The sequence below is a fragment of the Budorcas taxicolor genome, chromosome 2 (assembly GCF_023091745.1).
Source record: "Budorcas taxicolor isolate Tak-1 chromosome 2, Takin1.1, whole genome shotgun sequence".
NCBI lineage: Eukaryota > Metazoa > Chordata > Mammalia > Artiodactyla > Bovidae > Budorcas > Budorcas taxicolor.
Window position 1 is genome coordinate 4621776 of NC_068911.1, and position 27632 is coordinate 4649407.

Below are 27632 nucleotides of genomic sequence, written 5' to 3' on the forward strand. Positions count from 1 at the left end.
AACATACAATTTTGGGTTTTTTTGTGATGCATCATGAACGTTGAAGTATTGAATACTAACAGTGCTTACAACAAAGGGGACGTCGCAGTCTTGTTTACGGCATTAAATTACCTTGTGAAGGAAGGGAACTGGATGGATCACTTTTATCTACTGTGTCTCCAGACATCTTTCTAAACAGGCAGTGTAGCTGCAGTTTAACCTCCTGTCCTTATCGCTCTCACCCCGCCCCCCCTACCCCCACCTTGTGTCTTTGCTTTTGTGTATCAGAGTATCTTTCTTTCAGGCATTCTAGTTTAGTTTCTGTTTTCATCCTTTTTGGAAGATTCTAATGGCGAGGAGGAAGGGTGGGAAATCCTGGCCTACGTGGAGCAGACCCCAGCGTTCCCAAACTGGTGGCCGGGGGAGTCTGTTTTTGTGCATGTAAATCGAACACGAGCTGGGCTCCTTCTTCGGCGAGCATAGAGCATAGAGCAAGGATCTGGGACTTGCGGAAGCATGGAGTGTCAACGCCTCCGCCAGCCATCTGCCCCAGGAAAAATAAAGCTGGCTGAGATGCCGCCACCATCCTGTAGTCCACCAGGGTGATGTCTCCACAGGTACTTGGGGGGCGTGGGACCAGGGCAGCGGCCTGGCGCACGTGGGAACAAAGGCATTGTCTGACGCACCTCACGAAGCACTGTTTCTGAATTACTCTCACTTCCTGAATAAAGGTTATCAGGTAATTCATACTTTTTATCAAGCTGTTTTATTTGTGTGAATTTGTGTTTTTTCTTTAAACATAAAGAAAAATAAAGCAAAATTAACAGATTTGCCCACTAAGTAACTCTGAAAAGATGCTGGGTGTTGGCTGCTTACAGACACCAATCCAACACTGTCTAGTCCAATCACGGGGTTTGAAGGTTTCCCAGGGAATTCTCTGGCAGGCCACTGGTTAGCCCTCAGTGCTTTCACTGCAGTAGCCCAGGTTCAATCCCTGGTCGGGGAACCAAGATCCTGCAAGCTGTTCAGTGCAGCCAAAAAATCAAGGTTTCCTGCTTCCTTACAGCCTGTCAAAGAGAAACGGGTAGAGAAAAAGTTGCAGGTAGAAAGCCTTGCTAGGGAAGATCCAGCCCAGAGATACCAGTAAGTCAGATGGCTTGCTGGAATGGTCGAGCAAAGATTTGGTTTCAACAGAAATCATGAGTGATCCGTGGGAACGCTAGGAAAAGCACAGGCTTTGGGGTCAGATGTGTGGAGTCTTGGCCCCTCACAGTCTAGCCCTGACCTTGGAGTTAAAGTGAGCCGTGTGGCTGCTCTGTTACCAGCAGAGACTCCACCGTAGGATTTCCATGAGGTGTTAAGGAGCCCTGTCCTGAAGCTCACAGCCGAGACTGGTGCACATCAAGTGCTGGGGACCTCAGGGACCCTCTTTCCCCTCCCTTTGTGCTCAGCTTGGGACAGCTTCCTTGAAAGCTGGCTGGAACTAATTCAGCAGGAGCTCCTCTGATGCATTTGACCGCATTGGTAGTTTTGCCCTTGTTAGCCTGCATTATCTTCAGACCCTGACTCCCTAGTACGTTGCAAAACCACGCATCTGAGTGAAGGCTGATTGAATTGGGGCTCCGTGTGTATCTTTCGCCTATGTGCTTCGCCCTCTAGTGGCCGAAGGTAGATTCCAAGGACCGTGCACTTTGCTCAGTAATCACTGTGCCATCCCACCAGGTCCCCCAAACCTGACCTGGGTTAGCTTTTGAAGTGTGCGGTCTTATGAGCTGTGCAGGTGCTGAGGTGGTGGTAGGGTCTCCTCCAGTTCTGAAACAGTTCCCTCTTTTATCCTTTCAACCTAAAAGTAACTTGCAGTGTAATATACAGCATTTTTACTGCAAGACTGTTACCGAGTGCGTGTTTAGTCACGTCGGGCTTGGCGACTTCATGAACTGTAGCGTGCCAAGGTGCTCTGTCCGTGGGATTTCCCAGGCAAGAATACTGGAGTGGATAGCTATTTCCTTCTCCAAGGGATCATCCCGATTCAGGGATCGAACTCACCTCTCCAGCATTGGCAGACCGATTCTTTACAACACCCATCTGGGAAGCCTGTAATATAGCACTAATCCTTTCAAACAATGACAAGGATTGTCATTTTTTTATACTATTAGAACATAACACTGCAGATTTCTGACCTAGTTTGGCACTGGGCACTTAAAAAGTGAGTCTTCAGGCATACGCTATCTACTTGACTTCATTTTCAGGAAAAGCTCTAGAGACCATGTTACAGCTGAGGCCCGAATGGAATGAGACAGTGACAGGGAAATACCTGCAGGAGGGGCAGACTCTGGCCGAGGAAACAGAGACCGTAAAAGCCCTGGGGCGAGAATGAGCTTGGTATATTTTGGGGGTGGAGGGGGAAGCAGCAGGCAAGGTGAGTGAGGAAGGGAGAAAGTAGCCCTAACTTGGGGAGACAACCATGCATTTGCAAACCTGCGATGTGTGACTCCCGGGGAAAAGACTCTGCAAGAGGTTGGAGTCCATCTTATGCACAAAGTGTTCAGTCACTCAGTTGTGTCAACTCTTTGCAACCCCGTGGGCTGCAGCACGCCAGGCCTCCCAGTCCATCAGCAACTCAGAAGCTTGCTCAAACTCATGTCCATCTAGTCGGTGATATCATCCAACCACCTCATCCTCTGTCGTCCCCTTCCGCCTTCAATCTTCCCCAGCATCAGGGTCTTTCCCAATGAGTCAGTGCTTTGAATCAGGTGGCCAAAGTATTGGAGCCTCAGCATCAGTCCTTCCAATGAATATTCAGGACGAATTTCCTTTAGGATGGACTGGTTGGATGCACAAAGTGTAGGCTTGCAAAATTCTAAGCTGATGGCCCTGGTCTGACCGTTCGTCGTCACTCGAGCTACTGTAAGGGCAATGCACCGAAGAGGAGGAGGGGAAACAGGGCAGAGTTGGGGAGAGCAGTGGGGAGACCCGGTAAGGTACGCGATGAGGGGGGCTCGGACCCGGGCGGAGGGGAGCGGAGAGGCCGAGAAGTGGTCAGAACCTACGACCAGCTCGGAGGAAGGAAGGCAGGCAGATCAGGCTACTCCCCACTCACCAGCACCAAGCGGGCGAGTGGCTTCAGGCTCTGAACCAGGGAAGGTCCTAACGAGGAACTCCTAACCCCTGCCCTTGCGGGGTGAAGAAGGAAATGGCAACCCACTCCAGTATTCTTGCCTGGAAAATCCCAGGGACGGAGGAGCCTGGTGGGCTGCGGTCTATGGGGTCGCAGAGAGTCGGATACGACTGAAGCGACTTGGCGGCGGCAGCAGCAGCCCTTGCGGGGGGCGGGCAACTTTGTCACAGCCTCGCAGCCCACACAGACGTGTATATGAGCTGAGCCCCAGATCCGCCACTAACTGCGGGGTGTCTCTGGGCTGACAAAGCCCTCGGGGCTGGCGCCGTGCTTCAGTTCGGTTCAGTCGCTCAGTCGTGTCCGACTCTTTGCGACCCCATGAATCGCAGCACGCCAGGCCTCCCTGTCCATCACCAACTCCCGGAGTTCACTCAGACTCACGTCCATCGAGTCCGTGATGCCATCCAGCCATCTCATCCTCTGTTGTCCCCTTCTCCTCCTGCCCCCAATCCCTCCCAGCATCAGTCTTTTCCAATGAGTCAACTCTCCGCATGAGGTGGCCAGAGTACTGGAGCTTCTACTTACGAAAAGAAAACAACAGAAGGGACCTAACACATGCAACGAGCCTATGAAGTGCACCTGCGCCCCGGGCCGCGCATCTGTGCAGGCGCAGAGGCCCAGCGGCGACCGCGCGGGGCTCAGCGCGCGTGCGCCCGTGCGCGTGCGCCGGGCCCGGCCCCCGTGTGCGCCTGCGCGGAGTCGCGGGCAGGCGGCAGAGTCGCCAGGGCTCCGGGCTGCGGGCGGCTGCAGGCGGCGCCGGCCGCTGGGATTCCGTCCGCCATGCCGGGGATGGTGCTGTTCGGCCGGCGCTGGGCCATCGCCAGCGACGACTTGGTCTTCCCGGGGGTCTTCGAGCTGCTGGTGCGAGTGCTGTGGTGAGGACGCGGGCTCGGCGCGCGGCAGGGAGCGGGCCCGGGCCGGCCGCGGGCGGGGAGGGTGTCGTCTGCCCCGCGCTCGCGTCCCTGGCCTCCTCCGCCGCCCGGGGACGTGGGTGCCGCTGTTGTCCCGGTTTACAGGCGGGCGGGCCGTGCCCAGGGTCACGGGGCGGGCCCGCCGCCAGGACGCCGGCGCTGTGGGGCTGGGGCGCCCTGCCCGGAGCCGCCGGGGCGCGCTGGCCGCCGAGGCGGTGGCCGCGGGATGTCCTCCCCCGGAGCCGGGCGCTGCCGCCTGCAGCTCTCCAGCGCCCTGCACGGAAACGCACGGCATCCCGTGTTTGCGGGACGCGAGGTTGGCAACAGTACCCTTCGTGCGCGGTTCCTGAGCCGGGCGCGGCTGAATCCCAGGACCGCGGGGGACTGGTACTTACTCTCCAGTCTGTGGAATCGGGCGCCTGAAGTCTGTCCCCAAAGGGTCTGCGCAAAGAGTAATGCAGGAGACAGCGGGTTCAGTCCCTGGTCGTGAAAGATCGCACATGTCCGGAGCAACTGAGCCCAGGCACCACAACTCTTGAGCCCAGAAGCTGCGTCTCCTAAAGGCTGTACGCCCTGGAGCCCAGTGCTCCGCCTTCGAGAAGCCATCGCAGTGACAAGCCCGCTCTAGCTGTAACTAGAGAAAGCCCACGCAGCTGGGAAGACCCAGCGCAGCCAAAATATATATCAAGATATCTGATACATTTAAAAAAAAAAAGTATTTAGATTCTTTAGGGGAAAGAAACTTAACGTGAAATATTATGAGCTGCTGCTTAGTCCGTTTGTAGTTTTCAGAGCCCATCTTATCGAGATCATTTCGTTTTTTTTTTCTCGACAAGGAGTCATAATGTTACAAAACTGACGAAAGCACACAGTTATCTAGTCCAGTTCCCCTTCTGGCCTTGAACCCCCTAAAACTAGGTTCTTGCCCAATGATGCTGTCTTCCTGATTCTGAAATAACTCCAGTGGTGAGTCACCGTGGTCTTGGCTTGATTGCTGCTATCTTTCATTGCTCTGCACGGAATTGCAAAATACACCCAGGAGCCCACAGTCCTGGTCCTTTCAAGTTGATCGTGGTCACCACGGAGACTCTTTCCTAGCTTGTTTCCCAACCTCTTGTTTTTGGATTACACACAGCCCCTTAGGATGTGTTTTTGTCAATTACATGTTAATACACAGAAGTAAAACTTGTGCTGATAACTGAACAAGCATATACTTTGTTGTTTTAGCTCAGAGTCGCAATGGGGGCTTTTCCCAGGAGTTTGCATTGAAATTGCTTGCTTATGGCTTTAACTGTGTTACAGGGACTTCCCTGGTGAGCCAGGTGTTAAGCCTGCAAGCTTCCCTTGTAGGCTCAGAGGTTCAGTCCCTGGTTGGGGAGCAAAGATCCTACATGCCAGAATTTTTGGCAAAGCCAGATAAATGAAGTAACAAATGTATTACAGCAGGCATAGAGTAAAAACAATGCCGTCAGCAAAGTATGAAATTCATTTAAAAAAGGAAAAAGAGCTGTACTCTTTAGTTGATTTAGTAAATCTTTTACTGGTGGTGGTTTAGTCTCTCAGTCGTGTCCGGCTTCTGCGACCCTGTGGACTGTAGCCCGCCAGGCTCCTCTGTCCGTGGGATTCTCCCGGCAAGAATACTGGAGTGGGTTGCCATTTCCTTCTCCAGGGGATCTTTCGCACCCAGAAATTGAACCCCGGTCTCCTGCGTTGCAGGCATATTCCTGACCAACTGAGATTCCAAAGTGAACCTGGCCCTGTTTGGGAAAATACTAACTCCTTTTACTTTCTTCCATCATGTTTTGCAAAGTGGCTCCCTGGGTTCCATTTCTGAGCCTGCCCGTGTCTCGACAGGTGGGTTGGCATCCTGATGCTGTACCTCATGCACAGAGGGAAGCTGGACTGCCCGGGGGGTGTCCTGCTCAGCAGCTACCTGATTGTGCTCCTTGTCCTCCTGGCGGTTATCATAGGCACCGTGTCGGCCATCGTGTGTGTCAGCATGAAAGGTAAGGATGAGGCTTTTCTATTGGACACTTTTTCTTTCTTTTTTTTTTAAAGCAGAGCTTTCCCTGGTGGCTCAGCTGGTAAAGAATCCGCCTGCAATGCGGGAGGACCTGGGTTCCATCCCTGGGTTGGGAAGATCCCCTGGAGAAGGGAAAAGCTACCCACTCCAGTATTCTAGCCTGGAGAATTCCAGGGACAGTACAGTCCATGGGGTCGCAAAGAGTCGGACATGACTGAGCGACTTTCACTTTCTTTTTAAAAATATTTGTGTAATTTGGCTGTGCTGGGTCTCAGTTGTGGCACTCTAAGAGCCTTAGTTGTCCCATGTGGGATCTAGTTCCCTGACCAGGGATGGAACCCAGAGCCCCCTGCAGTGGGAGCGCGGAGTCTTAGCCACTGGGCCACCAGGAAGTCCCCTTCACTCCTTTTATGGCTGAATGACGCTGCACTGAATGGATATACCACGGTTTACCCAACCGTTCGCCAGCTGGTAGGCGTTTGGGTTGTCTCCACGTTTTGGCTGTTACAAACAGTGCTGCTTTGAACAGTCGCATCTTGTCTTGACATACCCATTATGTTTTATCTCTCTTGGATGTGTACCTGGGGGGGTGACTGCTAGATCATACGGTAACTGTTTAACTTTCTGAGGGACTGGCAGCCTGTTTTCCAAGCAGCTGCCCCATTTTTCTTTCCCGCCAGCACTTCCCGAGGGTTCGTTTCTCTGCATCTTCCTCAACACTTATTATCTGGCCGTTTGAGGACAGCCGTCCTGGTGGATGTGAAGTGGTACCTCGCTGTGGTCTGGAGTCCCTTTTCCTTGATGACTAATGATGTTGAGCCTCTTTTCATATGCTTGGTAGCCATTTGCATATCATTTTTGGAGAAACGTCTGTTCTGATCCTTTGCCCGATTTTAAATCGGGTTCTTTGTCCTTTTATTAATGAGCTGTAAGCGTTACATCTCTGCTCTTTCCTGTGTGCGACAGTGTATTTTTTGCGGCTTTGCGGGGTCTTTGCCGCTGTGCGGGCTTTTCTCGTGTCACCACAACTCGAGTTGCGGTGCACGGGCTTCTCGTCGCGGGGGCTTCTCTCGCTGCAGAGCATGGGCTCGCGGGCTTCAGTAGCTGCAGCGCGTGGCTCGGTCGTTGCGTTTCCTGGGCCCCAGAGCACAGGCGCAGCGGTCGTGGGGCGTGGGTTCGTTGCTCTGTGGCTTGCGGGGGCTTCCCAGACCCGGGATGGAACCTGTGTCTCCTGCACTGGCCTGTGGATTCTTTACCCCTGGGCCACTAGGGAAGTCCCCAGAGTTACATCTCTTCTTAATAACTTCTTCTGATACCGTTTTCTGCAGACAGTCACTTAGCTGAGAATGCCTGAAAACGTTCCAAAGCCTCCCTGTCTCTTACTGTGGTTTGCAGGATGAGCTGAGCACTCTGCTGGCTGCTAAAGAAATGCATCAGTAAATAAGAGCTTATCAGTCAGAGGCAGGGCTGCCTGGCAGGCTGCCATCTGGCGTGCTTTAGGGTGTGTTCACTGCCTGAGTGTAGGAGAAATGCCAACAAGCGTGGATGATGGTGATAGAACTGGGAGGGAGAAAGTAGCCAATACACCCAGTGACGGAATCTAGGTCTCGACGTTTTCGAACCATAGACTGAAACTTAAAAGATGGTGGGAGATACAGAGAGAAATGGTAGCGGTGGAGTGTTTCAGGAGAACAAGACTGTAGGGTCCAGATGAGCTGGAAGCACGGCACGTGGCGTGTCCTGCAGTAACGTGTAGACTGGAGCGCTCTGTGTATTTTCACTTAGCTCTGAGAACATGGGCACCTGGGGTCTGGATTGAAGGCGGCCCCAGTTGGACCCCTGGTGCAGATTGGCACCAGTGCTGAGGCTGAAGGAGAGGTGGGAGCTGGGACGTGTGCGACGTGGCTTCCGTGCTTGGAGGTTCTGAGTGCGGTCGGATCTTCTGAAAGATGGAGCGTGCAGGCTGTGTCCTTGTGGAACAGGCTGTGCCATCTGGCTGTCCTGTCTGCTCGCGGCAGTCTGCTCAGTGCGCCGGGGCGGTGGCTGTAACGGTGGGTGAGTGAAGGTGAAGGTTTCCCAGTTGTGTCCGGCTCACTGCGACCCCATGGACCACAGTCCATGCACTTCTCCAGGCCACAAGACTGGAGTGGGTGGCCTTTCCCTCCTCCAGGGGATCTTCCAACCCAGGGATCGAACCCAGGTTTCCCTCATTGCAGGCAGATTCTTTACCAGCTGAGCCACAGGGAAGCCCCGCAGTGGGTTAAGGATACGCTTTTCTTTTTTTTTTTTTTTTTTCCCCCCTTAAACGTTTTCCTTCAGAGATGTTTGGTGGTGTCAGGGCACGTTCACACCGCATGAGGGATGGATGACCTCGTGCCCTGGCCAAACTGGACCCAGCTCATCTGTTAGGGCTCGGCAAGCTTCTGCTGGGTGCGGGGTGTTACGGGTGGATCGCTTTTCCCACTGGCAGCCTCCTCCAAACAGAACCAGTTTTACTCAGGACCGCCCCCAACTGACTCCTCACATAGTGTCAGACGCCCACCCTCTGCCCCACACTGGAATGATCCTCGGGGGTTGGTGGTTGGTTCAGGACTGGACGTGCGACCTGGATCGGGCCTGTGAAATTCGGGGAGTTCCCTGGGAAGTTCCAGGACATCCTCCCCTGCTCGCCTGGGAAAGATCCAGAAGCAGCGTGGTGTTGTCCTTGGGGAGATGCAGGAATGAGCTGCCACCTCCCCTCGGGGCTAGGAGGGCGCCCGTGCCAGCCCTGCCCTGCTTTTCCAGTCCTCTGAGTCAGGACAGGTCCTGCTGGTTTTTAAACCAGCCTGAGTTCGAGTTTCTGATGCTTGTAGATAAAGATACCACAGCTGAACCAAAGATGAGATTTTATAAAAACATGTTAGTTTAATTGCCAATAAATAACATTGTATGCTTTATTAACAGTGTTACATAAATTTCAGTGACCAATACCGTAAAGTTAAGGGGGGAAAAAAAAAAGGGAAATGGGGATGATTCAAGTCAGATAAGTGGAGTAACCATCCTGCCAACAGACATGACGACTGAAGGCTTTCAGTTAGATGAGCCATCTGGATGAAGTCAGAATTTCTCTTAGCAACGTGGGGGTGTAATTTCAGCTCATTACCTTAGTAGAAACTATAAGGTTTCTAGTTTTGATTTGAAAAGCTCCCTGATGAAACCCTCTAGTTTCAACCATGTGGGCGGTTTAATTAGGGAAGATCCACCCTCATGAGCTTCCCAGGTGGCTCAGTGATAAGGAAGCTGCCAGTGCAGGAGCTGCGGGTTCAATCCCTGGGTCGGGAAGATCCCCTGGAGAAGGAAATGACAACCCACTCCAGTGTTCTTCCTGGAGAATCCCACGGACAGGGGAGCCTGGTGGCGACAGTCCATGGGGTCACAAAAAAGTTGGACATGGCGTAGAGACTAAACAACCTCCACCCTCATGAATACCATGTTTTGACAGAAGGCCCTCAAGGTCAAGGTCTGCCCTTGGCCACATCTGGCTTGAGCTTGAGGAAGTCTTCCTCTCGCCCTCTGGGACCCAGGCCTGCCCTCTGCGGCTTGCGCGTCCGTGGCCCTGCCTCGGGAGGGGCAGCGGGGTTACCTCCTGAGACCGCATCGAGGCCATTGCGTTCGGGGATGCAGTCACACCATCCATTCTGGGCATTGGCTTCATGATGCCCACTACAGCCCACTACAGGTCCAGCTGGCGGCTGACTGCCCCGAGGGGAAAATAAAGGTTGACATAAAAGCAAGATGTTTTCCTAGGCAAGCATGCACATAAGAGGCTTTTTCCGCGTCTCCTGTTTTTTCTGGACACCTTGCGGGAACTCGTGTCTCCTGCCTCCTCGCCTCCGTCTCTGCACTCAGGCAGTGCCAGGGGCTGGGGTCCTGGGTCCGGGCGCGCAGCATCCGAGCAGCCCCTTCCTCGGGATCCTCGGCCTCTGGGCCGGGCTGTGAGCAGATCCTCCTTCCTGTTTCTCTCTGGTGGTTGGCTGTTGTTATAGGATAATTCTCTCCAGAGACAGGGCAGATTTCTGCAGACCTTCATTCCTTGCCCCTCAGGGAGAGAGGCAGCCATGTCAATTATCTTAGGACTTTCTGACTTTGTGGCCTCAGTGAGGCCTGATGGTGTCCAGTGTTCTAAAACGTGACCCTCAGTGATTCATTCTAGTGGAAGGTAGCTTTGGGAATTTAAAAGCTGTTTTCTTATCAAATTATTTTTCAGATCTTAGGGTTGTTTTTTTTTTCAGTTACTGCTTTTGTTTGAATCGTATGGTGGTTTTGATGTTGAAATTGGTGCTTATCACAACTTCTGAAGGGGGAAAGCTGATGTTTTACATTAAGAGTTAATGATACTTGGGTTTATATTACAAACGCAGTTTTAAATGTTGTGTCTCGGTGGTGGGCATCCACAAGTGGTCTCCAGGTCACACTTGTTTGCTTCCCAAGAGTGATGCCCACGGGGCGCTCGCTGGCGAGGCAGAGAGCCTGGGTCGTGCAGACCTGGCTTTAGAAAGTGCTTGCTGAGCTCTGTGAGCCTCCGCTTCCTCATCTGTGAAGTGGGGTGGTGACTGCGTTGCAGTCGTCCAGAGGATGGAGGTGTTTCAGGTGGGCGGTGTGACAGGTGGTCCTGGACTTTCCTGGCTGTGAGACCTGGGTGACCGCCTAGCCCTGCTCGCCTGTGACAGCTCTGTTTCACGTTGCTTGTCCTGGCATAATTGTTAATAGAGCCTCATTTTGCTCTCAGAAGTATCCGATGTGGAACATGATTTTATGGTCAGTGTAGTTAGAAAACCCAGAAGTGTATTTTTTTTTCAATATTTATTTATTTTTGGCTGTGTTGGGTCTTGGTTGCTGAAAGCACAATCTTTTCTTGCGGTATGTGAGCTTACTTGCTCCTGGGCATGTGGGGTCTTAGTTCCCTGACCAGGGATCGAACCCATGTCCCCGATATTGAAAGGCAGATTCTTAACCACTGGACACCAGGGAAGTCCTCCCAGAAGTGTTTTTAAGCCCCAGTGAGTCTAAGAAATAATTCTGAGGCTTTTGTCACGCCTCCCATCCCTCGCTTTGCCTCTCGCTCTCAGAGGCGAGCAGTGGTTCCCCATTACGAGTAGAAACGCCGCTGGTAGGGAGCAGCCTGCATACCTGTGCTGCGGCTGCTGTGTTTCTGCCGAAAGAAGCCGCCCCATCCCCTGGAAGCCAGCCTGCAGCGTGGATGTGCTCTGTATTCCAGGGACCATCTGTAACCCGGGACCGCGGAAATCCATGTCCAAGCTGCTCTATGTGCGCCTGGCGCTCTTCCTGCCAGAGATGGTCTGGGCGTCCCTGGGGGCCGCCTGGATCGCGGACGGCGTTCAGTGTAACCGGACTGTGGGCAATGGCATCATCGCGACCGTTGTGGTCAGGTGAGGTCCCGTCTCCTCCTGCGGGCTCTTGTCCAAGGTGCGCTCGAGGTGCGGTCCCTGCAGGTGCCCTGGTGGTGTGCAGGCTTCCGGAAGTAGTTAGACACGCGGGGGGAACAGTTCATGGCCCAGCACACACTTCCGGCTGTAGTTCCCTTCCTTGCCAGCTCCCGCTTTTCTGCATGCCCTCCGGCCCCTCACAAGAGGGAAGAAGCCTGAGACCAGAGCAGGGCACCAGCGACAAGCGGGCCAAGAAGACGCACGGTCTCTTCTGCAGCGGAACTGCTGCAGAGCACAATCCCCTGGAGTGAGGCTTTTGCCTTTTCCAGCTGAAAATCGTACAGACGATCCAGTCCTGCCCCACGGGCTGTGAATCAGGGTGGGGGCTCCCGGCACAGTCCCGAGCCTTGCACCCGAGGCCGCAGGCGGCCCTTCCCGGGTCACCTTCCTGGAGCACACACGCTCCTGCACCCACGGCGCCCTGTGCATCGCGGGCAGCCTGGAAGCATTGAAACGTACGGATGAAAGGGGTTCCCAGGTGGCGCTAGTGGTAAAGAATCTGCCTGCCAATGTAGGAAACTCAAGAGACACAGGTTTGATCCCTGGATTGGGAAGATCCCCTGGAGGAGGAAATGGCAACCCACTCCAGTATTCTTGCCTGGAGAATCCCATTAACAGAGGAGCCCAGTGGGCCGCAATCCGTGGAGTCCCAAAGAGTTGGACACGACTGCAACGACTGAGTGCAGTGCGTGGATGAAAGCCATTCAAGCATGGCCCGAGTGCAAGAAGCTTGGTCTGGTTTTGCTGAGCAGAGCCCTGGGGCCCCGGGGAATAACCCCGGTCAAGGGCAGGGGCTTTTGAACCTGGCCGCGGCTCTGTCAACCATGCAGCCCCCTTTTCCTTTCGTGGCTCTGGGGGCTCCGTCTTCGCCAGGCCTCGGTTGCCTGTGGGCTCAAAAGGAACTTTCTCGAGGAACTGAGTTGCCCGCCCCAGGCAGCTCCCCATCTTTCTCAGTAGTTGGAGCCCCAGCTGTCCCGAGGCAGGAGGTGCTCCCCCGGGAGGGTGCCCCAGCCCCACGTAGCTGAGGGGCTGCAGGACCTGGGTTTCAGCCCGCCCCCCCACCGCCCTGCAGCTGGCTCATCATCGCCTCCACCATGCTCACCATCCTCATCGTCTTCGACCCTCTGGGGGGCAAGGCGGCCCCAGGCGCCCCCCTGGGCCCCCAGCCCCTAGACAGCCGCGAGTCCAACCAGCTGCTGAGTGGCCTCAAGACGGCGGCGACCAGCGTGTGGGAGACGCGAGTCAGGCTGCTGTGCTGCTGCGTCGGCCGGGACGACCACACTCGCGTCGCCTTTTCGAGTACGGCAGAACTTTTCTCAACCTACTTTTCAGTAAGCCACTGGGGTCTGCTCCGTCTCCTCCTCCTGTTGTGTGAACGCTTCTTTGGGGCAGATGAGTTCTCCGCGTCCCAAGCCCATCTCCCTGTCGACAGAACGTAGCTCCCGAGGGCAAGTCCTCTGGGGGTGGGGGGCGGGTGGGGGGCTCCCTGTCCCCACCCTGGGAGGAGAGGGTCAGATCAGGCCCCGCAGACTGACTCTGGGGCTTTCCGAGTCTGGGGGTCTTTTTAGATTGGCCCTGCCTGGCGAGTGTGAGCCCAAGCTCGTCAGCCTCTGCCGTGGGCCCTTCTCAACAAGACCTCAGCATCTCGAGCAGCAAGGGTGTAAACGGGACTAGCATCGTTTGTTACTACAAACAGGGCACGTTTGCCCGCTTGATGGGCATGTGTCATAGATTAAAAATAGCTGAGTCACTTAAGTGACATCTGAGAATCGGAATCAGTGATATGATTATGTCCTCGAGTGGGCTTAGTCTGAGGGCAGGAGAGGAAGAAACACCAGGTTCATGTGCAGGCGTCCTGAGAGGGAAGGATTTCCAAAAACACCCGTTCACCTGTGACTATGTGTGTGCGTGTGTGTGCGCGTGTGAGCTGCGTACACCCAGGCCCTCGGGGACTTGTGGCCACTGCCGCCGGGTGGGCACTGAGCCACAGTGGTTTCCCGTCCAGGACACGGACCTGGTGCCCAGCGACATCGCGGCCGGCCTCGCCCTCCTCCATCAGCAGCAGGACCACGCACGGAGCCCCCCGGAGCCCACCGAGGTAGTCACCCACTCCCCCGGGCCCTTCCAGGTAAGCCCACGTTTCTGTTGGGTTGTGCCCTTTTGACATTTATACCTATTTGTAAATTTAAAAAAAAAAAAACCAGTTTCGGGAACTGTTGATGGGCATCTTGATGTGTGGATCTGCCGGTTGTGGTTTGGCACCTGTCAGGCGAGGCCCCTCCGCATCCCCTGGCCTTGAGGTGGTGGGAGCCGGCTCCTGGCCAGTCCACCGCCCGTCGTGTTTCCTTACCCCCAAGCATTCTCTTTTAGGAAATTGGCTGTTGTCTGCACATCAAAACTTCCTTCTCGGATGGAACCAGGTTCTGCCAGAGCGCATGCACTCTTTTCTGAGCCTGGGGAGCAGTTCAGCTCTGGTGGTTGCTTTCCCGCCACAGATTTCTGTGCTTTTGAAAGAGAAAATTGCCCGAGGCTCATTTGTCTGTCTGAGCCGCTCGTTCGAGCCCCTGGCTCCCAGCAGCCCCTGTTGCTGCACGTGTGCATCCAGCAGGCTGTGGAGTTGCAGAGTCACTAGGGATGCTTGCTGCTAACTCGTGCATCCTTCTAGGTGAGGGGTCTGGACTTCCTGGCGGTCCAGCAGGTAACACTCCGTCCTCCCAGCGCAGGTGCCGTGGGTTCAGTCCTCGTTGGGGAACTAGAATCCCACATACCACATCAAAGTGAGTGAAGTCGCTCAGTCGTGTCCCACTCTTTGCGACCCATGGACTGTAGCCCACCAAGCTACTCCGTCCATGGGATTCTCCAGGCAAGAGTACTGGAGTGGGTTGCCATTTCCTTCTCCAGGGGATCTTCCCGACACAGGGACTGAACCCTGGTCTCCCACATTGCAGGCAGACGCTTTAACCTCTGCACCACCAGGGAGGCCCACATAGCACAGCCAAAAAATGAGGGGGTTCCGTCTGTCTGTATTCAGGGATCAGTTTTTCCAATAGAAGTCCTCCAAGGTGTCTATTCCCTGAAGAAAGAAAGGGAAGAATCGGGAATTTGAGTTCAGGTTTAAGATCGTAGCATGTTCTGCCAGAGATCAATCAGCGAGGCCCTCCTGTGTAGCACAGGGGGCTCGCCTCAAAGTCCTGTAACACCCGATGTGGGGAAGGAATCTGAAAAAGAGTAGTGTGTGTGTGTGTGTGTGTGTGTGTGTGTGTGTGTGTGCGTGCGTGTAACGGAGTCACTTTGCTATACACCTGAGACTGACACAGCAGTGTAACCCAGCCACGCTCCACTGTGAAACGAGAGTCCAGGGCGGACCGGGCGCCGGCCCTCTCCATACAGGCTCCACCATGAAACGAGAGTCCAGGGCGGACAGGGCGCCGGCCCTCTCCGTACGGGCTTCCCTAACAGGAGGCTGTTGCTCTGCCCGCAGGAGGCCGATCTGGACGCAGAGTTGGAGAACTGCCACCACTACATGCAGTTTGCAGCCGCCGCCTACGGGTGGCCCCTCTACATCTACAGGAACCCCTTCACGGGGCTCTGCCGGGTCGGTGGCGACTGGTAGGTCGTGCGAGGTCTCCACCTCCCTGCCGAGGTCGCTTGGTGCGGTGTCCGCCCTTTATTTTCTAAAGATAATCACGTTCCCCTTTGCTAAAAGCTTCTTCCTATTGTGAAATATCTCAGAAACCGCACGCGCAGTCCTGACACGCCCGCGTGCTGTATCTAGAGCCCCGGTTGCAGCTCGCTCTCGTCCCGTGTGCTGTGTCACTGCCTCTCCATAAACATATGCACCCCCCTCCCCCACGAAGAAAACCATCAGAGGCTGGGTTCTGGACATCATGCCCCCTGCCCCCCCAGTTACTTCAGCTTGTGTTTCTTAAGAACGAGGTCTCTCTCTGACGTAAATTCCCGGACAAGTGTGAGATCCAGGAAGTTCACCATCAGCTGCTGCAGTCTTCCTAACTGTCCCAGTAGTCCCCTCTGTAGCACGGTTTCTCTCGATCCAGGAGCGTGTGCTGCACCGGGATCCAGGAGTGTGTGCTGCACCGGGATCCAGGAGCGTGTGCTGCACTGGGCTGTCACGTCTCCTTAGCCTCCTCCAGTTTAGAGCAACTCCTCAGTCGTTTTTTCGTATCTTTCGTGATACCGACATTTTGAAAAGGACAGTCCCGTGTGTCGTAAGATGGCGTTCACTCTGCCTCTGTCTCATGGTTTCTTCACGAACGGTTCAGGTTACACGTTTTTGGCAGGAATGCTCCGTGCAGAGCGTGTGTCCTTCTCAGTACCTCGTATCAGGCGATGATGCTGGCTTGTCCGTTTCTGATGAGGTTAGGGTCTCTTTCCATCCTTGTTGGTTTATTTTTTGAACACGGGAAGTATTACCGTGGTTCCAGACTCTAGTAAGAAGCGTACACAATAAATACCGTTTAAAGGCCGTTAAAGGGACTTCCCTGCTGGTCCAGAGGTTGAGAATCTGCCTTTCGATGTGTGGGATGCAAGTTCAATCCCTGGTGAGGGAACTAGGATCCCACGTGCTGTGGGGCAGCCAGGCCCCAGTGCCACAGCCAGAGTCCGTGCATCCCAGCGAAAGGTCCCTCATGACAGCTAAGGCCCAGTGCAGCCAAATAAATGAGTAAATGTCTTCAGAATGCCGTTAGAGGTTAGCCAGAAGGAGTGTGAATACTGTCCGCAGAGTCCTCGCGTTTGCTGGGGATGGGCCGGCGGGCTGGGTCTCCCAGGCGCGGCCGTGACGCCTCTGCCCCCATTCCAGCTGCAGACGTAGCACCGCCGACTACGACTTGGTCGGAGGCGATCAGCTCAACTGCCACTTCAGCTCCATCCTGCAGACGACGGGGCTGCAGCACCGAGACTTCATCCACGTCAGCTTCCACGACAAGGTAGAGCGGCCCGCGCTGTCCTCTGGGTCCTCTGAGGTTCTGGTGCAGGTTCCACACGAGTCCCCTGGGAAAATGTCGGAGACACGGACACAGACACGCGCCCACCCCTGAATCTCACGTGCTGCTTCGTCAGGTTCACGGGCGCCCGTGGCACCCACCCAGGGTTGGCGTGATGGGGCAGACAGCTTCTACTGAAGAACCGTGAGCTGCACTTGGCGGGAGCCCCACACGGGCGCCGGGGCTTAGTCACTCACGTCTCTGGTTCTGGCTCCGTGCTGTTCATGCCGGGCAGCGGGCCTCCCACTCGCCAGGCAGGTTAGCGAGCCCACAGGGGCCGGTCCATGTGGTGCCAGGGGCTGTCCCGTGCTGCTTCATGGCTCCCTGCCTGTTCTGCAGCGGCGCCGAGAGCCCAGACCCTCGGGGAGCACAGCGGCTCATGTCTGCTGTTCAGGAGACTCTCCTGGGGAGCGTTCACATCTCTGGAGCCCAAGCCACAGCCATGCTGTGGGAGCCCAGCTCAGGAGGAGCCCCCGCAATGGCAGCACACAGACAGTTTGGGGGACCCCTGTGTACTGCGCTTGAGCCCGTGGGCTCCCACACCCCTGCACCGTAGACTCACCTGGGGCGTGGGAACATCTCACACCATGCTGCTGAGGTCAGAGCGCCCGGGGGCGTGTTCTCACGTCACCGGTGAGTCTGCTGCCCAGCTCGGCGTGGCGCCCGGAGCCCTGGTGGTGACCACCGCTCCCTGATCACCACTGCTCAGTGATCACCGATGAAAGGGCCGATGGGCTTAAAGACGGCGATCTTCCACAGAAGGCTCTGTCTGCTCTGGGGGCTCTTTCAAGACGCCTCCACACTGCCACACGTAGAGTCCCTCTCGGGGGAATCTGGGGAGGTGAGGTCACCGGGCTCCAATGCACGCCTGCTCCCCGGGCACAGGCCCCATCCCCTGGTGTCCCCAGCGCCAACCGCCTGCGGGCGTCTGCCTGTCCCCGCGCCAGCGGGAGGAGCGGGCACTCAGGCGGACGAGGGGCCGGCTGTGCTGACGCCCGTCCTCTCCGCCCCCAGGTGTATGAGCTCCCCTTCTTGGTGGCCCTGGACCACAGGAAGGAGTCGGTGGTGGTGGCCGTCAGAGGGACCATGTCTCTGCAGGTATGGAGCCCGCCCGCCCGCCGGGGAGAGGGGCGCGGGCGGGGCCCAGAGCCGGGAGATGGGAAGCCTCCGAGACAGCACTCGCCCCAGGGAGGCGCGCCCAGGGTGTGAAGCGGGCCCTTGGAAAAGCAGGTGAAGCCTTTTCCTTCTCACCGAGAAATGTGGAAAGTTAACACCGGCAGGCTGGAGCCGCCGCTCCAGGGGAGTGCCCGCTGGACTCCCCAGGCCCCTGACCAGGTGACCCTCCCCTTGAATTTTCTGCGCCCAAAGCCGGAAAGAATCCTAAGTGAAGTCATGCAGTCGAAAGTCACCCCGCGCTCTGGGTGTCCGCTTGCCGACCCCGTGTCGCCCCCAGGCTCGACCGCCCGCGGGTCCCTCAGGCGCGTCCTGCCGCCTGGCACGCCACGCCCCGGCCGACGGCCTCTCCCCGCACGCTGTTTCAGGACATCCTCACGGACCTGTCTGCGGAGAGTGAGCCCCTCGACCTCGAGTGTGAGGTGCAGGACTGCTGGGCACACAAGGTAGGGCCGGGGGCGTGTGGTCTGGAGCCTCCCGTCGCGGGCACTCAAGGCGTGGGGCGGTTTCCCCTCCAAGTCTCTCTGAACGCTTCCGTGCAGCCGAGGCTGCTGGTGCCCAGTGCCGTGCCGAGCCACCTCCCTGAAGCCCCAGGGGGTTCCTTTTGATTTTTAAGACAAAGAAGCAGGTTCACAGCGACTGAGTGACTTGCCAGCAGCCACACACTTACTGGAACAAGCGTCAGAGTGGGCATCTGAGTGCTTCTTCCCCTGTAACTGAGGCAGTCCTTGCTCGGGGTGAAGAAAGCATCAGGGCAGCGCAGTGCAGGCAGGCCCCCCACAGCCCCTCCCGAGAGGAAGACCCCCCAACCCTCCTGAGAGGCAGACTCCCGCCAACCCTCCTGAGAGGAAGACCCCCCCAACCCTCCTGAGAGGCAGACTCCCCCCAACCCTCCTGAGAGGAAGACCCCCCCAACCCTCCTGAGAGGAAGACCCCCCAACCCTCCTGAGAGGAAGACCCCCCAACCCTCCTGAGAGGAAGACCCCCCAACCCTCCTGAGAGGCAGACTCCCGCCAACTCTCCTGAGAGGAAGACCCCCCCAACCCTCCTGAGAGGAAGACCCCCCAACCCTCCTGAGAGGAAGACCCCCCCAACCCTCCTGAGAGGCAGACTCCCGCCAACCCTCCTGAGAGGAAGACAGCCCCTCCCAAGAGGCAGACCACCGCCCCGCCAGCCTCACCACTTCCTGCAGCTCCTTCCACAGTTTGCGATGTCACAATACCCACTTCTTGTTTCACTGTGACTGTGCGCTCTGGGGTGGGGTGGGACATGGGAGCCGCCAGCCCCTGGAACCACCATTTTACTGTCTGCAAATCTGCTCGCTTTACGTTCCTCACGTAAGTGGAATTATATTTGTCCTTCGTGACCGTCTTACTTCACTGAGCACAGGATCCTCGAGCTTCACCCACGCGGTAGCGTGTCGCAATTCCCTTTGGCTGTCGTGAGGGACACGGCTGTGAACGCGGCCGTGCAGCTAGCGGCTTGAGTCCCTGCTCTCTGTGCTGGGGGGTCTGCCCGGAGGCCGGGTGGCTGGGCCTCCTGCTGTTTCTCCACTGAAGGTTTCGAGGAAGCTGTCGTCTAGCACAGCTGCACCATGTCACATCCCCGCCAGCAAACTAACGTGGGTTCCCGTCTCCCCACGTCCTCGCCGAGACTTTTTTGATGGAGCCGCCCTCGTGGGGCGAGGTGGTGTCACTGTGGTTTCGCTGCTTTTGCCTGATGACTGACGAGGCTGCAGATGGAGGGACTGCATGGCCCCGAGTGGTTCCCGAAAGGGCACCCCTGAGGAACCGGTGGAGGGCGCTGGGCTCGCGCTGTTCTTCTATGCTGGTGTGTGATTTTTAACCAAAATGAATTGCTCCTGTAGTAACCATTTTTTAAATAGAACGCTTAGTTTTTATAAAAGTATGTTACTGCCAGAGTGCGGCTGCTGGTAGTTGAGCCCCAGGGTCCTGTCTGGACAGCCTTTTGCCTCCCAGCGTTTTCTGTTGTTCTTACTGTTGTTTTGAGGTTTCTGGGGGGGGCTTGTGCGTGTGCTGGGACACTCCAGAGAAGACCCAGGTGGCGGAGGCTTTTGGTTCTGCCGCCAGTTAGGAGCTTGGCGGTCCTGGAAATGCGAATTCTCTCCCTTTAACCCTTAGTTGTCTTTTTGCCCCTGAAGTTCACAGGAAAGTCCAGTTTGATTATTACTAAATGTGCGTGAAGGAAAACAAGAAATTTAATATTTATTATAGAGACCCATCAACTAGCCAACTGCCCTCAGAGCCCGGCAGGCTTGGTGTCTTGCCTCTGTTCTTCCAAGTGTTTGAGCCACAGACCCAGGCTTTGTGCTGTGACACTGAGGCCTCACCGGCTCTCAGCCGAGGCCGCCTCCACCTTTTCACCCAGCGATAGCTCGTGCCCTCCGGCCGGGAGCACAGCTGCTCAGGGGCTGAGGGTGAGACCTGAGGTTCCCTGCTCTTGGCCTGGGCACCGGGTTCTGGCTCTGACGCTGTCCAGGCTGTGTGGCTGAACACCCTCTTGGCGTGTCACCCATAACACCTGTGCCAGGGAGACCCACCGCCAGCCAAGTTGTGGTCCAGACGCCATGTGACTCTGGCTGCCCTGGACAGACAGCTGGTGGGTGCCTCGCTGGCGGAAGTTGACCTCACCGCATGGCAGGCAGGGGAGGAAAGGGAGGCAGGCAGGGTCCGGTGGCCCAGACCGCCTGGCTTCTCATAGGTGATGCCAGGGTCCGCGTTGTGCTCACAGGGCTACAGAGTCACGGACTCGGGAATTTGCAGTAGGTTTAGGCCCCAGCAGAAGAGTCCCATCTCGTGTGGTATTTCCCCCGCTTCACCCTGTCGGAGATCAGCCTGCCGGGCCTGGAGCCCTGTGCTCTCAGGTAGGAAGCATCCCGAAAACGTTTTTGGTTTACAAGGTTGTCCTTCCTCGATTGGAACTACTTAATTTTCAAGAAGTCTGTTTCGTGAACAGCTGTATTTGTTAGGAAGTTGTACTTTATTTTTGGAAATGAAAGACTGACCTCCCTAGAACTCCCTTCCAGTGGTTTCAGCGCAGCTTTTGCCGGAATAGTGGCTGCTTCGTCACTGTCTGTGATTTCAGAATTTTTTTTGCCATCATCTTAAAAGATCAGTCATTTATAATCTAAACCTGACCAACCCTGGGAACTTGGCGACAGTAAATTGTGGGACGTCCATACAGCAAAATGCTGTGCAGCTCCAGGAAAAGCCATAGACATCCACTGACACGGAAAGGTGTTCATGAGGTCACCTCTTGGTTGATGGAAATACCTCTTGAGCCCCTGCTTCGCTCCAGGCTCCGCACCAGCTGCCAGGAACACAGCAGTGGGTGGTCGATGAGGCTGCTGGTCCCAGGGTGGCCCGTCCTGTCTGGGGGGAGAGTCACAGAGTGGGGCCCGTGTAGTCCTGCCACGCCCGACAGCCAGCAGCTCCGTGTCTGCACTTTCAGGGCATCTCTCAGGCCGCCAGATACGTCTACCGCCGACTCGTCAACGACGGGATTCTGAGTCAAGCGTTCAGCGTCGCCCCTGTGAGGTTTCAGTTCTTCCTTCCTTCCTTGGGCCTTCCCTGCTGTCTGCTCTCTCGGCCGTTACCCACTCTGCTCTCGCCCCCAGGAGTACCGGCTGGTCGTCGTGGGGCACAGCCTGGGTGCGGGTGCCGCGGCACTGCTGGCTCTCATGCTCAAGAGCTCGTACCCACAGGTCAGGTGCTACGCCTTCTCCCCGCCCAGGGGGCTGCTCAGGTACTCCTTTTCCTTGATAAACGGTCAAACTGATACTTTGTCTGCAATTTAGTTACAATTTCTCATCCTCAGGAGGAGTTTGTGTCAAAGCATTGTTGGTTGAAAAAAGACGGGCCAGCCTTTCATGGGCCTCTTGGACCACAGCTTTAATCTCCTAGATGGTGCAGTGTGAGACCCATTTTCAAAACTGAGCTGTAACTGGCATACATGATATTAGTTATGTATGGGTGTGCAACACAATCAGATGTTTATGTATTGTGAACTGACCACAGTCAGTCTGGTTAACATCTGTCCTCGTAAATAGTTACAGAATCTTTTCTTCCCTGTAAGGAGAACTTAAGATTTACTTTCTTAGCAGCTTTCAAATATGCAGGATGGTATTGTTAACTGTAGTAGCCGGGCTGCGCCTTCCCTCCCAGGGACTTGGTTAAATTTTATAGCCAGCAGTACCTCATTTCGCCCATCTCACCCACCTCTCAGCTCCCTCCCTCTGCTGTGCCTCTCAGCCTGACAAGCAGCAGTCTCCTGTGTATGCCTGAGCTTGGTTCGTGTTTCCAGTTTTCACACATAAGTGAGATCATACAGTGTTTGTCTTTCTCTCTCTGACTTATTTCACGGAGCATACTGTCCTCAAGGTCCAAACATGTTGTCCACAAATGGCAAGATTTTGTTCTTGTTTTAGGTTAAGACAAAGTGCCACATGTTTATGATAAGCATTACTGGTTTTAAATACACACGAAAGTTGCTTACAGTAACAGGCCTGTTGATTTTGAACAAAAGCAGCGATTTTTTGCTTTTGTTAATTTTTAATGGGAGGATAATTGCTTTACAGTGCTGTGCTGGTTTCTGCTGTACATCAGTGAAGGGTTTCACTTTTTTTTGGCTGAATAGTATTCCATTTTGTACACGCGCACGCGCACACACACACAGCTTATCTGTTTTATGCAGTCATCCATTAGGGGGTAATTTGGTTGTTCCCATGTCTCAGCTACTATAAACAATGCTACAGTGAATGCAGGTATCTTTCAAGTGTCCTTGTTTTCTTTGGATAAATACCTTGAGGTAGAATTGCTGGGTCAGTTTTTGAGAAACCTCCAAACTGCTTTCCGTAGTGGCTGCACCAACTTAGATGCCCGCCAACGTCATGCAGTCATACCCTTTCCTCCACATCCTGGGCAGTGCTCATTATTTCCTGGGTTTTTTTAAAATGTATTCATTTATTTGGCTGCACTGGGTGTTAGCTGTGGCACGTGGGATCTAGTTTGCTGACCAGGGATTGAACCTGGGCCCCTCACATTGGGAGCGTGGAGTCTTAGCCCCTGGACCACCAGGGAAGTCCTTTCCCATGCTTTAAAAAACAGCTTTAGCACCTGTATACGTGTCTCTATATAATCGTTTGAATTTGCATGATTTTGAAATTTAGAGGAATGGAATTACACTTTTTTGTTACTTCTTTTATTTCACATACTTGATGCCTGTAAAATGTGTAAATGCTCGTTACGTTTCATCATGCATCACAAACCATCCGTCTGTTCTGCTGGCGACGGACACTGGGCCGTGCTGGGCCCTGGAGTATGTGCCAGCTCTGTGTAGCGGCTGCTCCTGTTCACACCCTCACCAGTGTGCACCACTCTCCACATCCTCACCAACACTTCAGTGTCAGATGTAAGCCTTTTTCCCAGCCTGATGGGTGCACAATGGCGTTCCATTGTTTAGTTGACCCTTCCATGACGAAGCTGCGTCTTTCCATATACTTATCGTCTCCACTCTCGTGAAGTTCCTTTTGTCCATTTCTCGATGTACCTTATTTTTGCATTGTGCACGGATCCAGTGCATCGGCTGCTCGTCGGTTGCGAGTGTGTGTTATAAATGCAGTCTCGCACACTGGCGTCTGTTTACTTTGTCTTCAGCTTATGTTCTTAATACTGAGCTGTCATTCCTTTGTGATTTTGGGGTCTTTCTCATTTAAGAAATCTGTGCTAAGCATGTAGGGCTCGCCTCCTGTCCTATCTTTTAAAAGCCTTCTAGTCTGGCCTTTCACCTTTATTTAGGTCTGTGATCTGCTCAATTCGGTGGTTTTGTGTATAGTGTGATTCAGTTTCATTTCCTCCCCTCGCAGCAAGCGCAGCATCTCAGCACGGTCTCACCAAGAGCCCATCCTTCCCTGTTGCTGACGCGCAGTGCCATTCCTGCCCGTAGGAGGGTCCGCGTCCACCCTTCCCCGGCTCCTGACTGTTGACACCACGCTGGGTTAAAGACCTTATTTATCTGCCCAGTGCTGACACCTAGGACTCTCAGCAAGTTGCTGTAACTGCAGTCTCTCGTTTTTCTCCTCCTTTAGAGGATGGAGAACAGAGTTGAGTTCTGGGGACACTGACCGCTCCCTGGCTTGGCAGTTAACTCAGTTTCTCTTGGAAGCCTCCCTGAAGCACCTTTTTTATTTCAGCAAATCCCTTTATGAATACTCCAAGACCTTCATCGTGTCCCTTGTCCTGGGCAAGGACGTGATTCCCAGGTGAGCGTGCTGGCCGCCCCAGCTGGGCTTGGGCTGGCAGGGAAGGCCAAGTGCCAAGCCTCAGTCTGGCCTTCTGCTCAACAGGTTGAGTGTGACCAACTTGGAAGACCTGAAGAGGAGGATCCTGCGAGTGATCGCCCACTGCAACAAGCCCAAGGTAACTCAGGGGCCCTGGGGCCTCCCCACCCGGCTGTCCGGGGCTTCCAGAGGATGTTGCTGGCCTCCAGAGGATGTTGCTAATTCAGAGCCTTCCAGCCCAGGGCTCTTGATGCTGCTAGAAACTCCTCCACTCCCCTCACAGACCACAGACATGCCCGGAAGGCAGATGGCAAAGCAAGCACAGATTAAATTTTCGACAGAACCATCCCTGTTTGGCTGAGTCATTTGCTCTCTGTCATCTTTAGTCCTGTCCTGACAGCATTCTGATGCCTTTAGTCCCACAGCTCGGCTGCCAGAGTTTAAGAGGCGCTGGTCCTGCTGTGCTCTGGGCTGTCCTCCCAAGTCCCAGGGGGTCTCTGGAGTCACGCGGGCCGCCCCCCATCTCCCCACAGTACAAGATCCTGCTGCGCGGGTGCTGGTACGAGCTGTTTGGAGGGAGCCCCGAGGACCTTCCCACCGACCTGGACGGGGGCGACCTGACGCAGCCCCTCCTCGGGGAGCACAGCCTGCTGGTGCACGGGTCCCCGACCTACAGCTTCTCCAGCGAGTCCCCGCTCGAGTCACCCACCAAGTACCCGCCGCTCTACCCTCCTGGCAGGATCATCCACCTGGAGGAAGAAGGCGCCTCGGGGAGGTGAGTGTGGGCACCCCCACCCCTGCGGTCGTCAACCGCCTGTGGCAAGAGGCGGCCTGTGGGGTGGCTGGCGTGTGAGGCGGCGCTCATGGGGTCGCCTCTCCTCCTCCAGCTGCTCCTGCTCCCCTGCTGCCCGATACACCATGAGGTGGGCCCACGAGTCAGAATTCAGCAGAATACTCATCGGCCCCAAGATGCTCACAGACCACATGCCAGATATCCTGATGAGAGTCCTGGACCACGTGGTGTCCGACAGGACTGCCTGTGTTTCCTGCCCAGCCCAGGGAGGCTCCAGTGTGGACCAGGCATGACCAGGGAGACTGGGAGCTGCTTGGGACTGTGGACTCCGCTGGGGTTCCTACGAGGCCAGTAGGTGGATTCCTATCGATCAGAGGTCGAGGGTCTCCTCCATGACTAATTTGAGAAGTACTTTTGCTCACAGTATTTGCAGACTCAGGAGCTAGGAGAGCGCTGAGGTAATGGGCAGGTGTGCAGAGAGCTGCAGGACACCCTTGCCCATAGGCCTGCCGATTCTGGGAATCAGGTTTAAGACCCTAATGGATCTGTAAGCGCCTGCCCTTTGGGCCACCTTTTCGGAGACTGGGTCCTGCCTTACGACTGGGTAGATCAGCCTGTGGGTAGTTTTACCAGTCACGTTTTGAACGTGTTTTTCTGTCCACTATCAACACCACAAATAAAGCCTCCAGTTTTCTTGGAGCTCTACATGGCGTGGGCATCTGACTGTACCCCCACCCCCGATGCAAACTCCATGAAGTGGCAGTAAGCGGACTTCTTAAGAAAGCACACACCCACAAGGACAGGGGACAGAACAAGGAGATGGCCGGAGGTAAAGGGACTTCTGGGTGAAGTGGGAAAGACGGAACCAACCTGTCTACAAAGACCACCTCTGCCTGGGGCGGAGCGGACGGTGGGGGCCGGCCAGAGGGACAGCAGGAGAAGCTCGCTGGCCCGTTGCGCGGTCGGGGGCCCTGGGTCAGCGCTCCTCAGCGCCTCCCACTCGGCTCCCAGAACCTGCAGACCTCCAGGGATGCCCGCACCCTCAGGCCAGGCAGCTGTCAGAGGCATACCACTCTGGCTTTTGAAAACATGTGAAAACTCACGTGGAAAACTTCGACTAAAATGCCACATAACTTTCATTTCTAAGTGTAATCTCTGCACACTCCCAGTGGCAGGAAGGAAAGCGATCCTGGGCCTGAGCCACCTGCGTGCTCGGTGTCAGATCCGCTGACAGCTTTCACTGTCCAAGCTCGAGCTGGGGACTGCCCAGCCGCCTGGGGAACAAAGGACCGAGGGAAACCAACCTGGGCGAAGCTTCAAACCCTCCTGGCTACAGCCTGGGAACAGGAAAAATGCTGCAACCACAAAACTGATCCACAAGCTGGAAAGTGAAAAACACCTCCTGGACAGGAAGAGCACGAAAGATGGAACGCCTGAACGAGGAGAGATGGGCTTCCAGACAGAGGAGCCCCCCAAGCACAGGGTCAGGAGATAGAGGCCCACCCAGACGCAAAGACACAGGCAGACCCCGTGAGACACGGAGACACACACAGTACCTCGCCCTCCAGAGCGAAGGCCAGAGGTGACCAGGGGGAGGGGGGTGTGCTTTAAAAGAGTCAGAAGATGGGCTTCCCTAGTGATCCAGCAGCTAAGCTAAGACCCCGTGCTCCCGGTGCAGGGCCCAGGCTCAATCCCTGGTGAGGGAACTAGTTCACACAGGCCGCAACTAAGAGTTCCACGCTGCAAGGAGGATGTCCTGCAGTCTACAGCTAACCCGGCACAGCCAAATAAATGAGTTTAAGAAAGCCAAAGAGATGTTACTTTCATCCTGGAATTGTAGATTCAACCAGAAAGTATCCAGGTACAGTGAAGTTTTTTTTAAAGATATAAGAGCTCAAAAAATATAGACAACCTACATATCTCTCAAGAAGCTCCTAGAAAATCCATCAAGATGAGAAAGTAAATTAGGAATGACTCCTTAGTCAAGATACAGAAAATAAAAGAATAGGAAGAGAAGCGGTGGTCAGAGGGCTCCATGCCTCTAGGGCAATGAAAACTGATGGAGCTTCTGGAGAGATCCAGATAACCGATGGAGAGATCGTTAGATTATCAGGTACACAGGAAACGGGGCAAACCAACTACCATCCCTAAGAAGCCACAGACTGCAGCAAAGGCAGGTTCTGTCACCACACGGCTGCGCGTCTCCGTGGCCGGGGCAACGAAGACACCAGGTACCAGCGCCAGCCAGCAGGACTGTGTCGAAGGAGTGGGAAAGGTGTGTTGAGGGTGGGAATGTCACGGGTGATGGCTAGAGCCAAAAATACAAGGAATAAGAGCACGCGGGTTAACCTGAGCCTTGGGGAGGGGAGAGATGGAGGTGCCATCAATCAGCAGCGGCCAGGGAGTGAACTGAAGCCTCCAGAAGACCCCAAGGGGCTGGTTCTGGAGCACTCCCGTCCGTGAGCCTGTGGAGCTGTGGGGAGGGCACATACTCTGCCCTTTCCCCGCACCTGCCCCTCTAAGGCCTCTTCCATCTGGCTGTTCCCAAGTTACAACCTTTTATGATAAACTAGTCACCTGGTGAGAGAGAAGCATATGATGTAGACATACTGTGGAGTCTGAAGTAACAAGAATTACTTAAAAGAACTCAAAATAGACCCCTCTGGGGAGGGTGTGAAAAGGAAAGACTATACTGTTTTTGTAGCAAACCTTTAGATGTGGTCTTCAAACTACATTATTTATCTTTGATTAAAAAAAGAATAAAGAAAATTTTAAAAATCACTTCTAA

At 55.0% G+C, this 27632-nt stretch overlaps 1 protein-coding gene across 1 annotated transcript; it reads left to right on the forward strand.

Moving 5' to 3' along the window:
• Positions 1-3906: 3906 nt before the first annotated feature.
• DAGLB (diacylglycerol lipase beta) lies at positions 3907-27559 on the forward strand. The gene is made up of 15 exons (XM_052635807.1): positions 3907-4032; positions 5923-6074; positions 11349-11520; positions 12650-12908; positions 13583-13705; positions 15059-15186; positions 16397-16523; positions 17595-17678; positions 18122-18199; positions 21225-21305; positions 21391-21518; positions 23965-24033; positions 24118-24190; positions 24585-24826; positions 24939-27559. Exons 1-15 carry the CDS (start codon positions 3938-3940, stop codon positions 25135-25137), a joined length of 2010 nt encoding a protein of 669 aa, XP_052491767.1. The 5' UTR covers positions 3907-3937; the 3' UTR covers positions 25138-27559.
• The last annotated feature ends 73 nt before the right edge of the window (positions 27560-27632 follow it).

Coding starts and splice junctions, on each gene's coding strand:
- DAGLB (XM_052635807.1), top strand. CDS start 3,938: ATGCCGGGGATGGTGCTGTTCGGCCGGCGCTGGGCCATCGCCAGCGAC. Junction 4,033..5,922: donor CTGCTGGTGCGAGTGCTGTG/GTGAGGACGCGG, acceptor GTGTCTCGACAG/GTGGGTTGGCATCCTGATGC. Junction 24,191..24,584: donor CCCACTGCAACAAGCCCAAG/GTAACTCAGGGG, acceptor ATCTCCCCACAG/TACAAGATCCTGCTGCGCGG.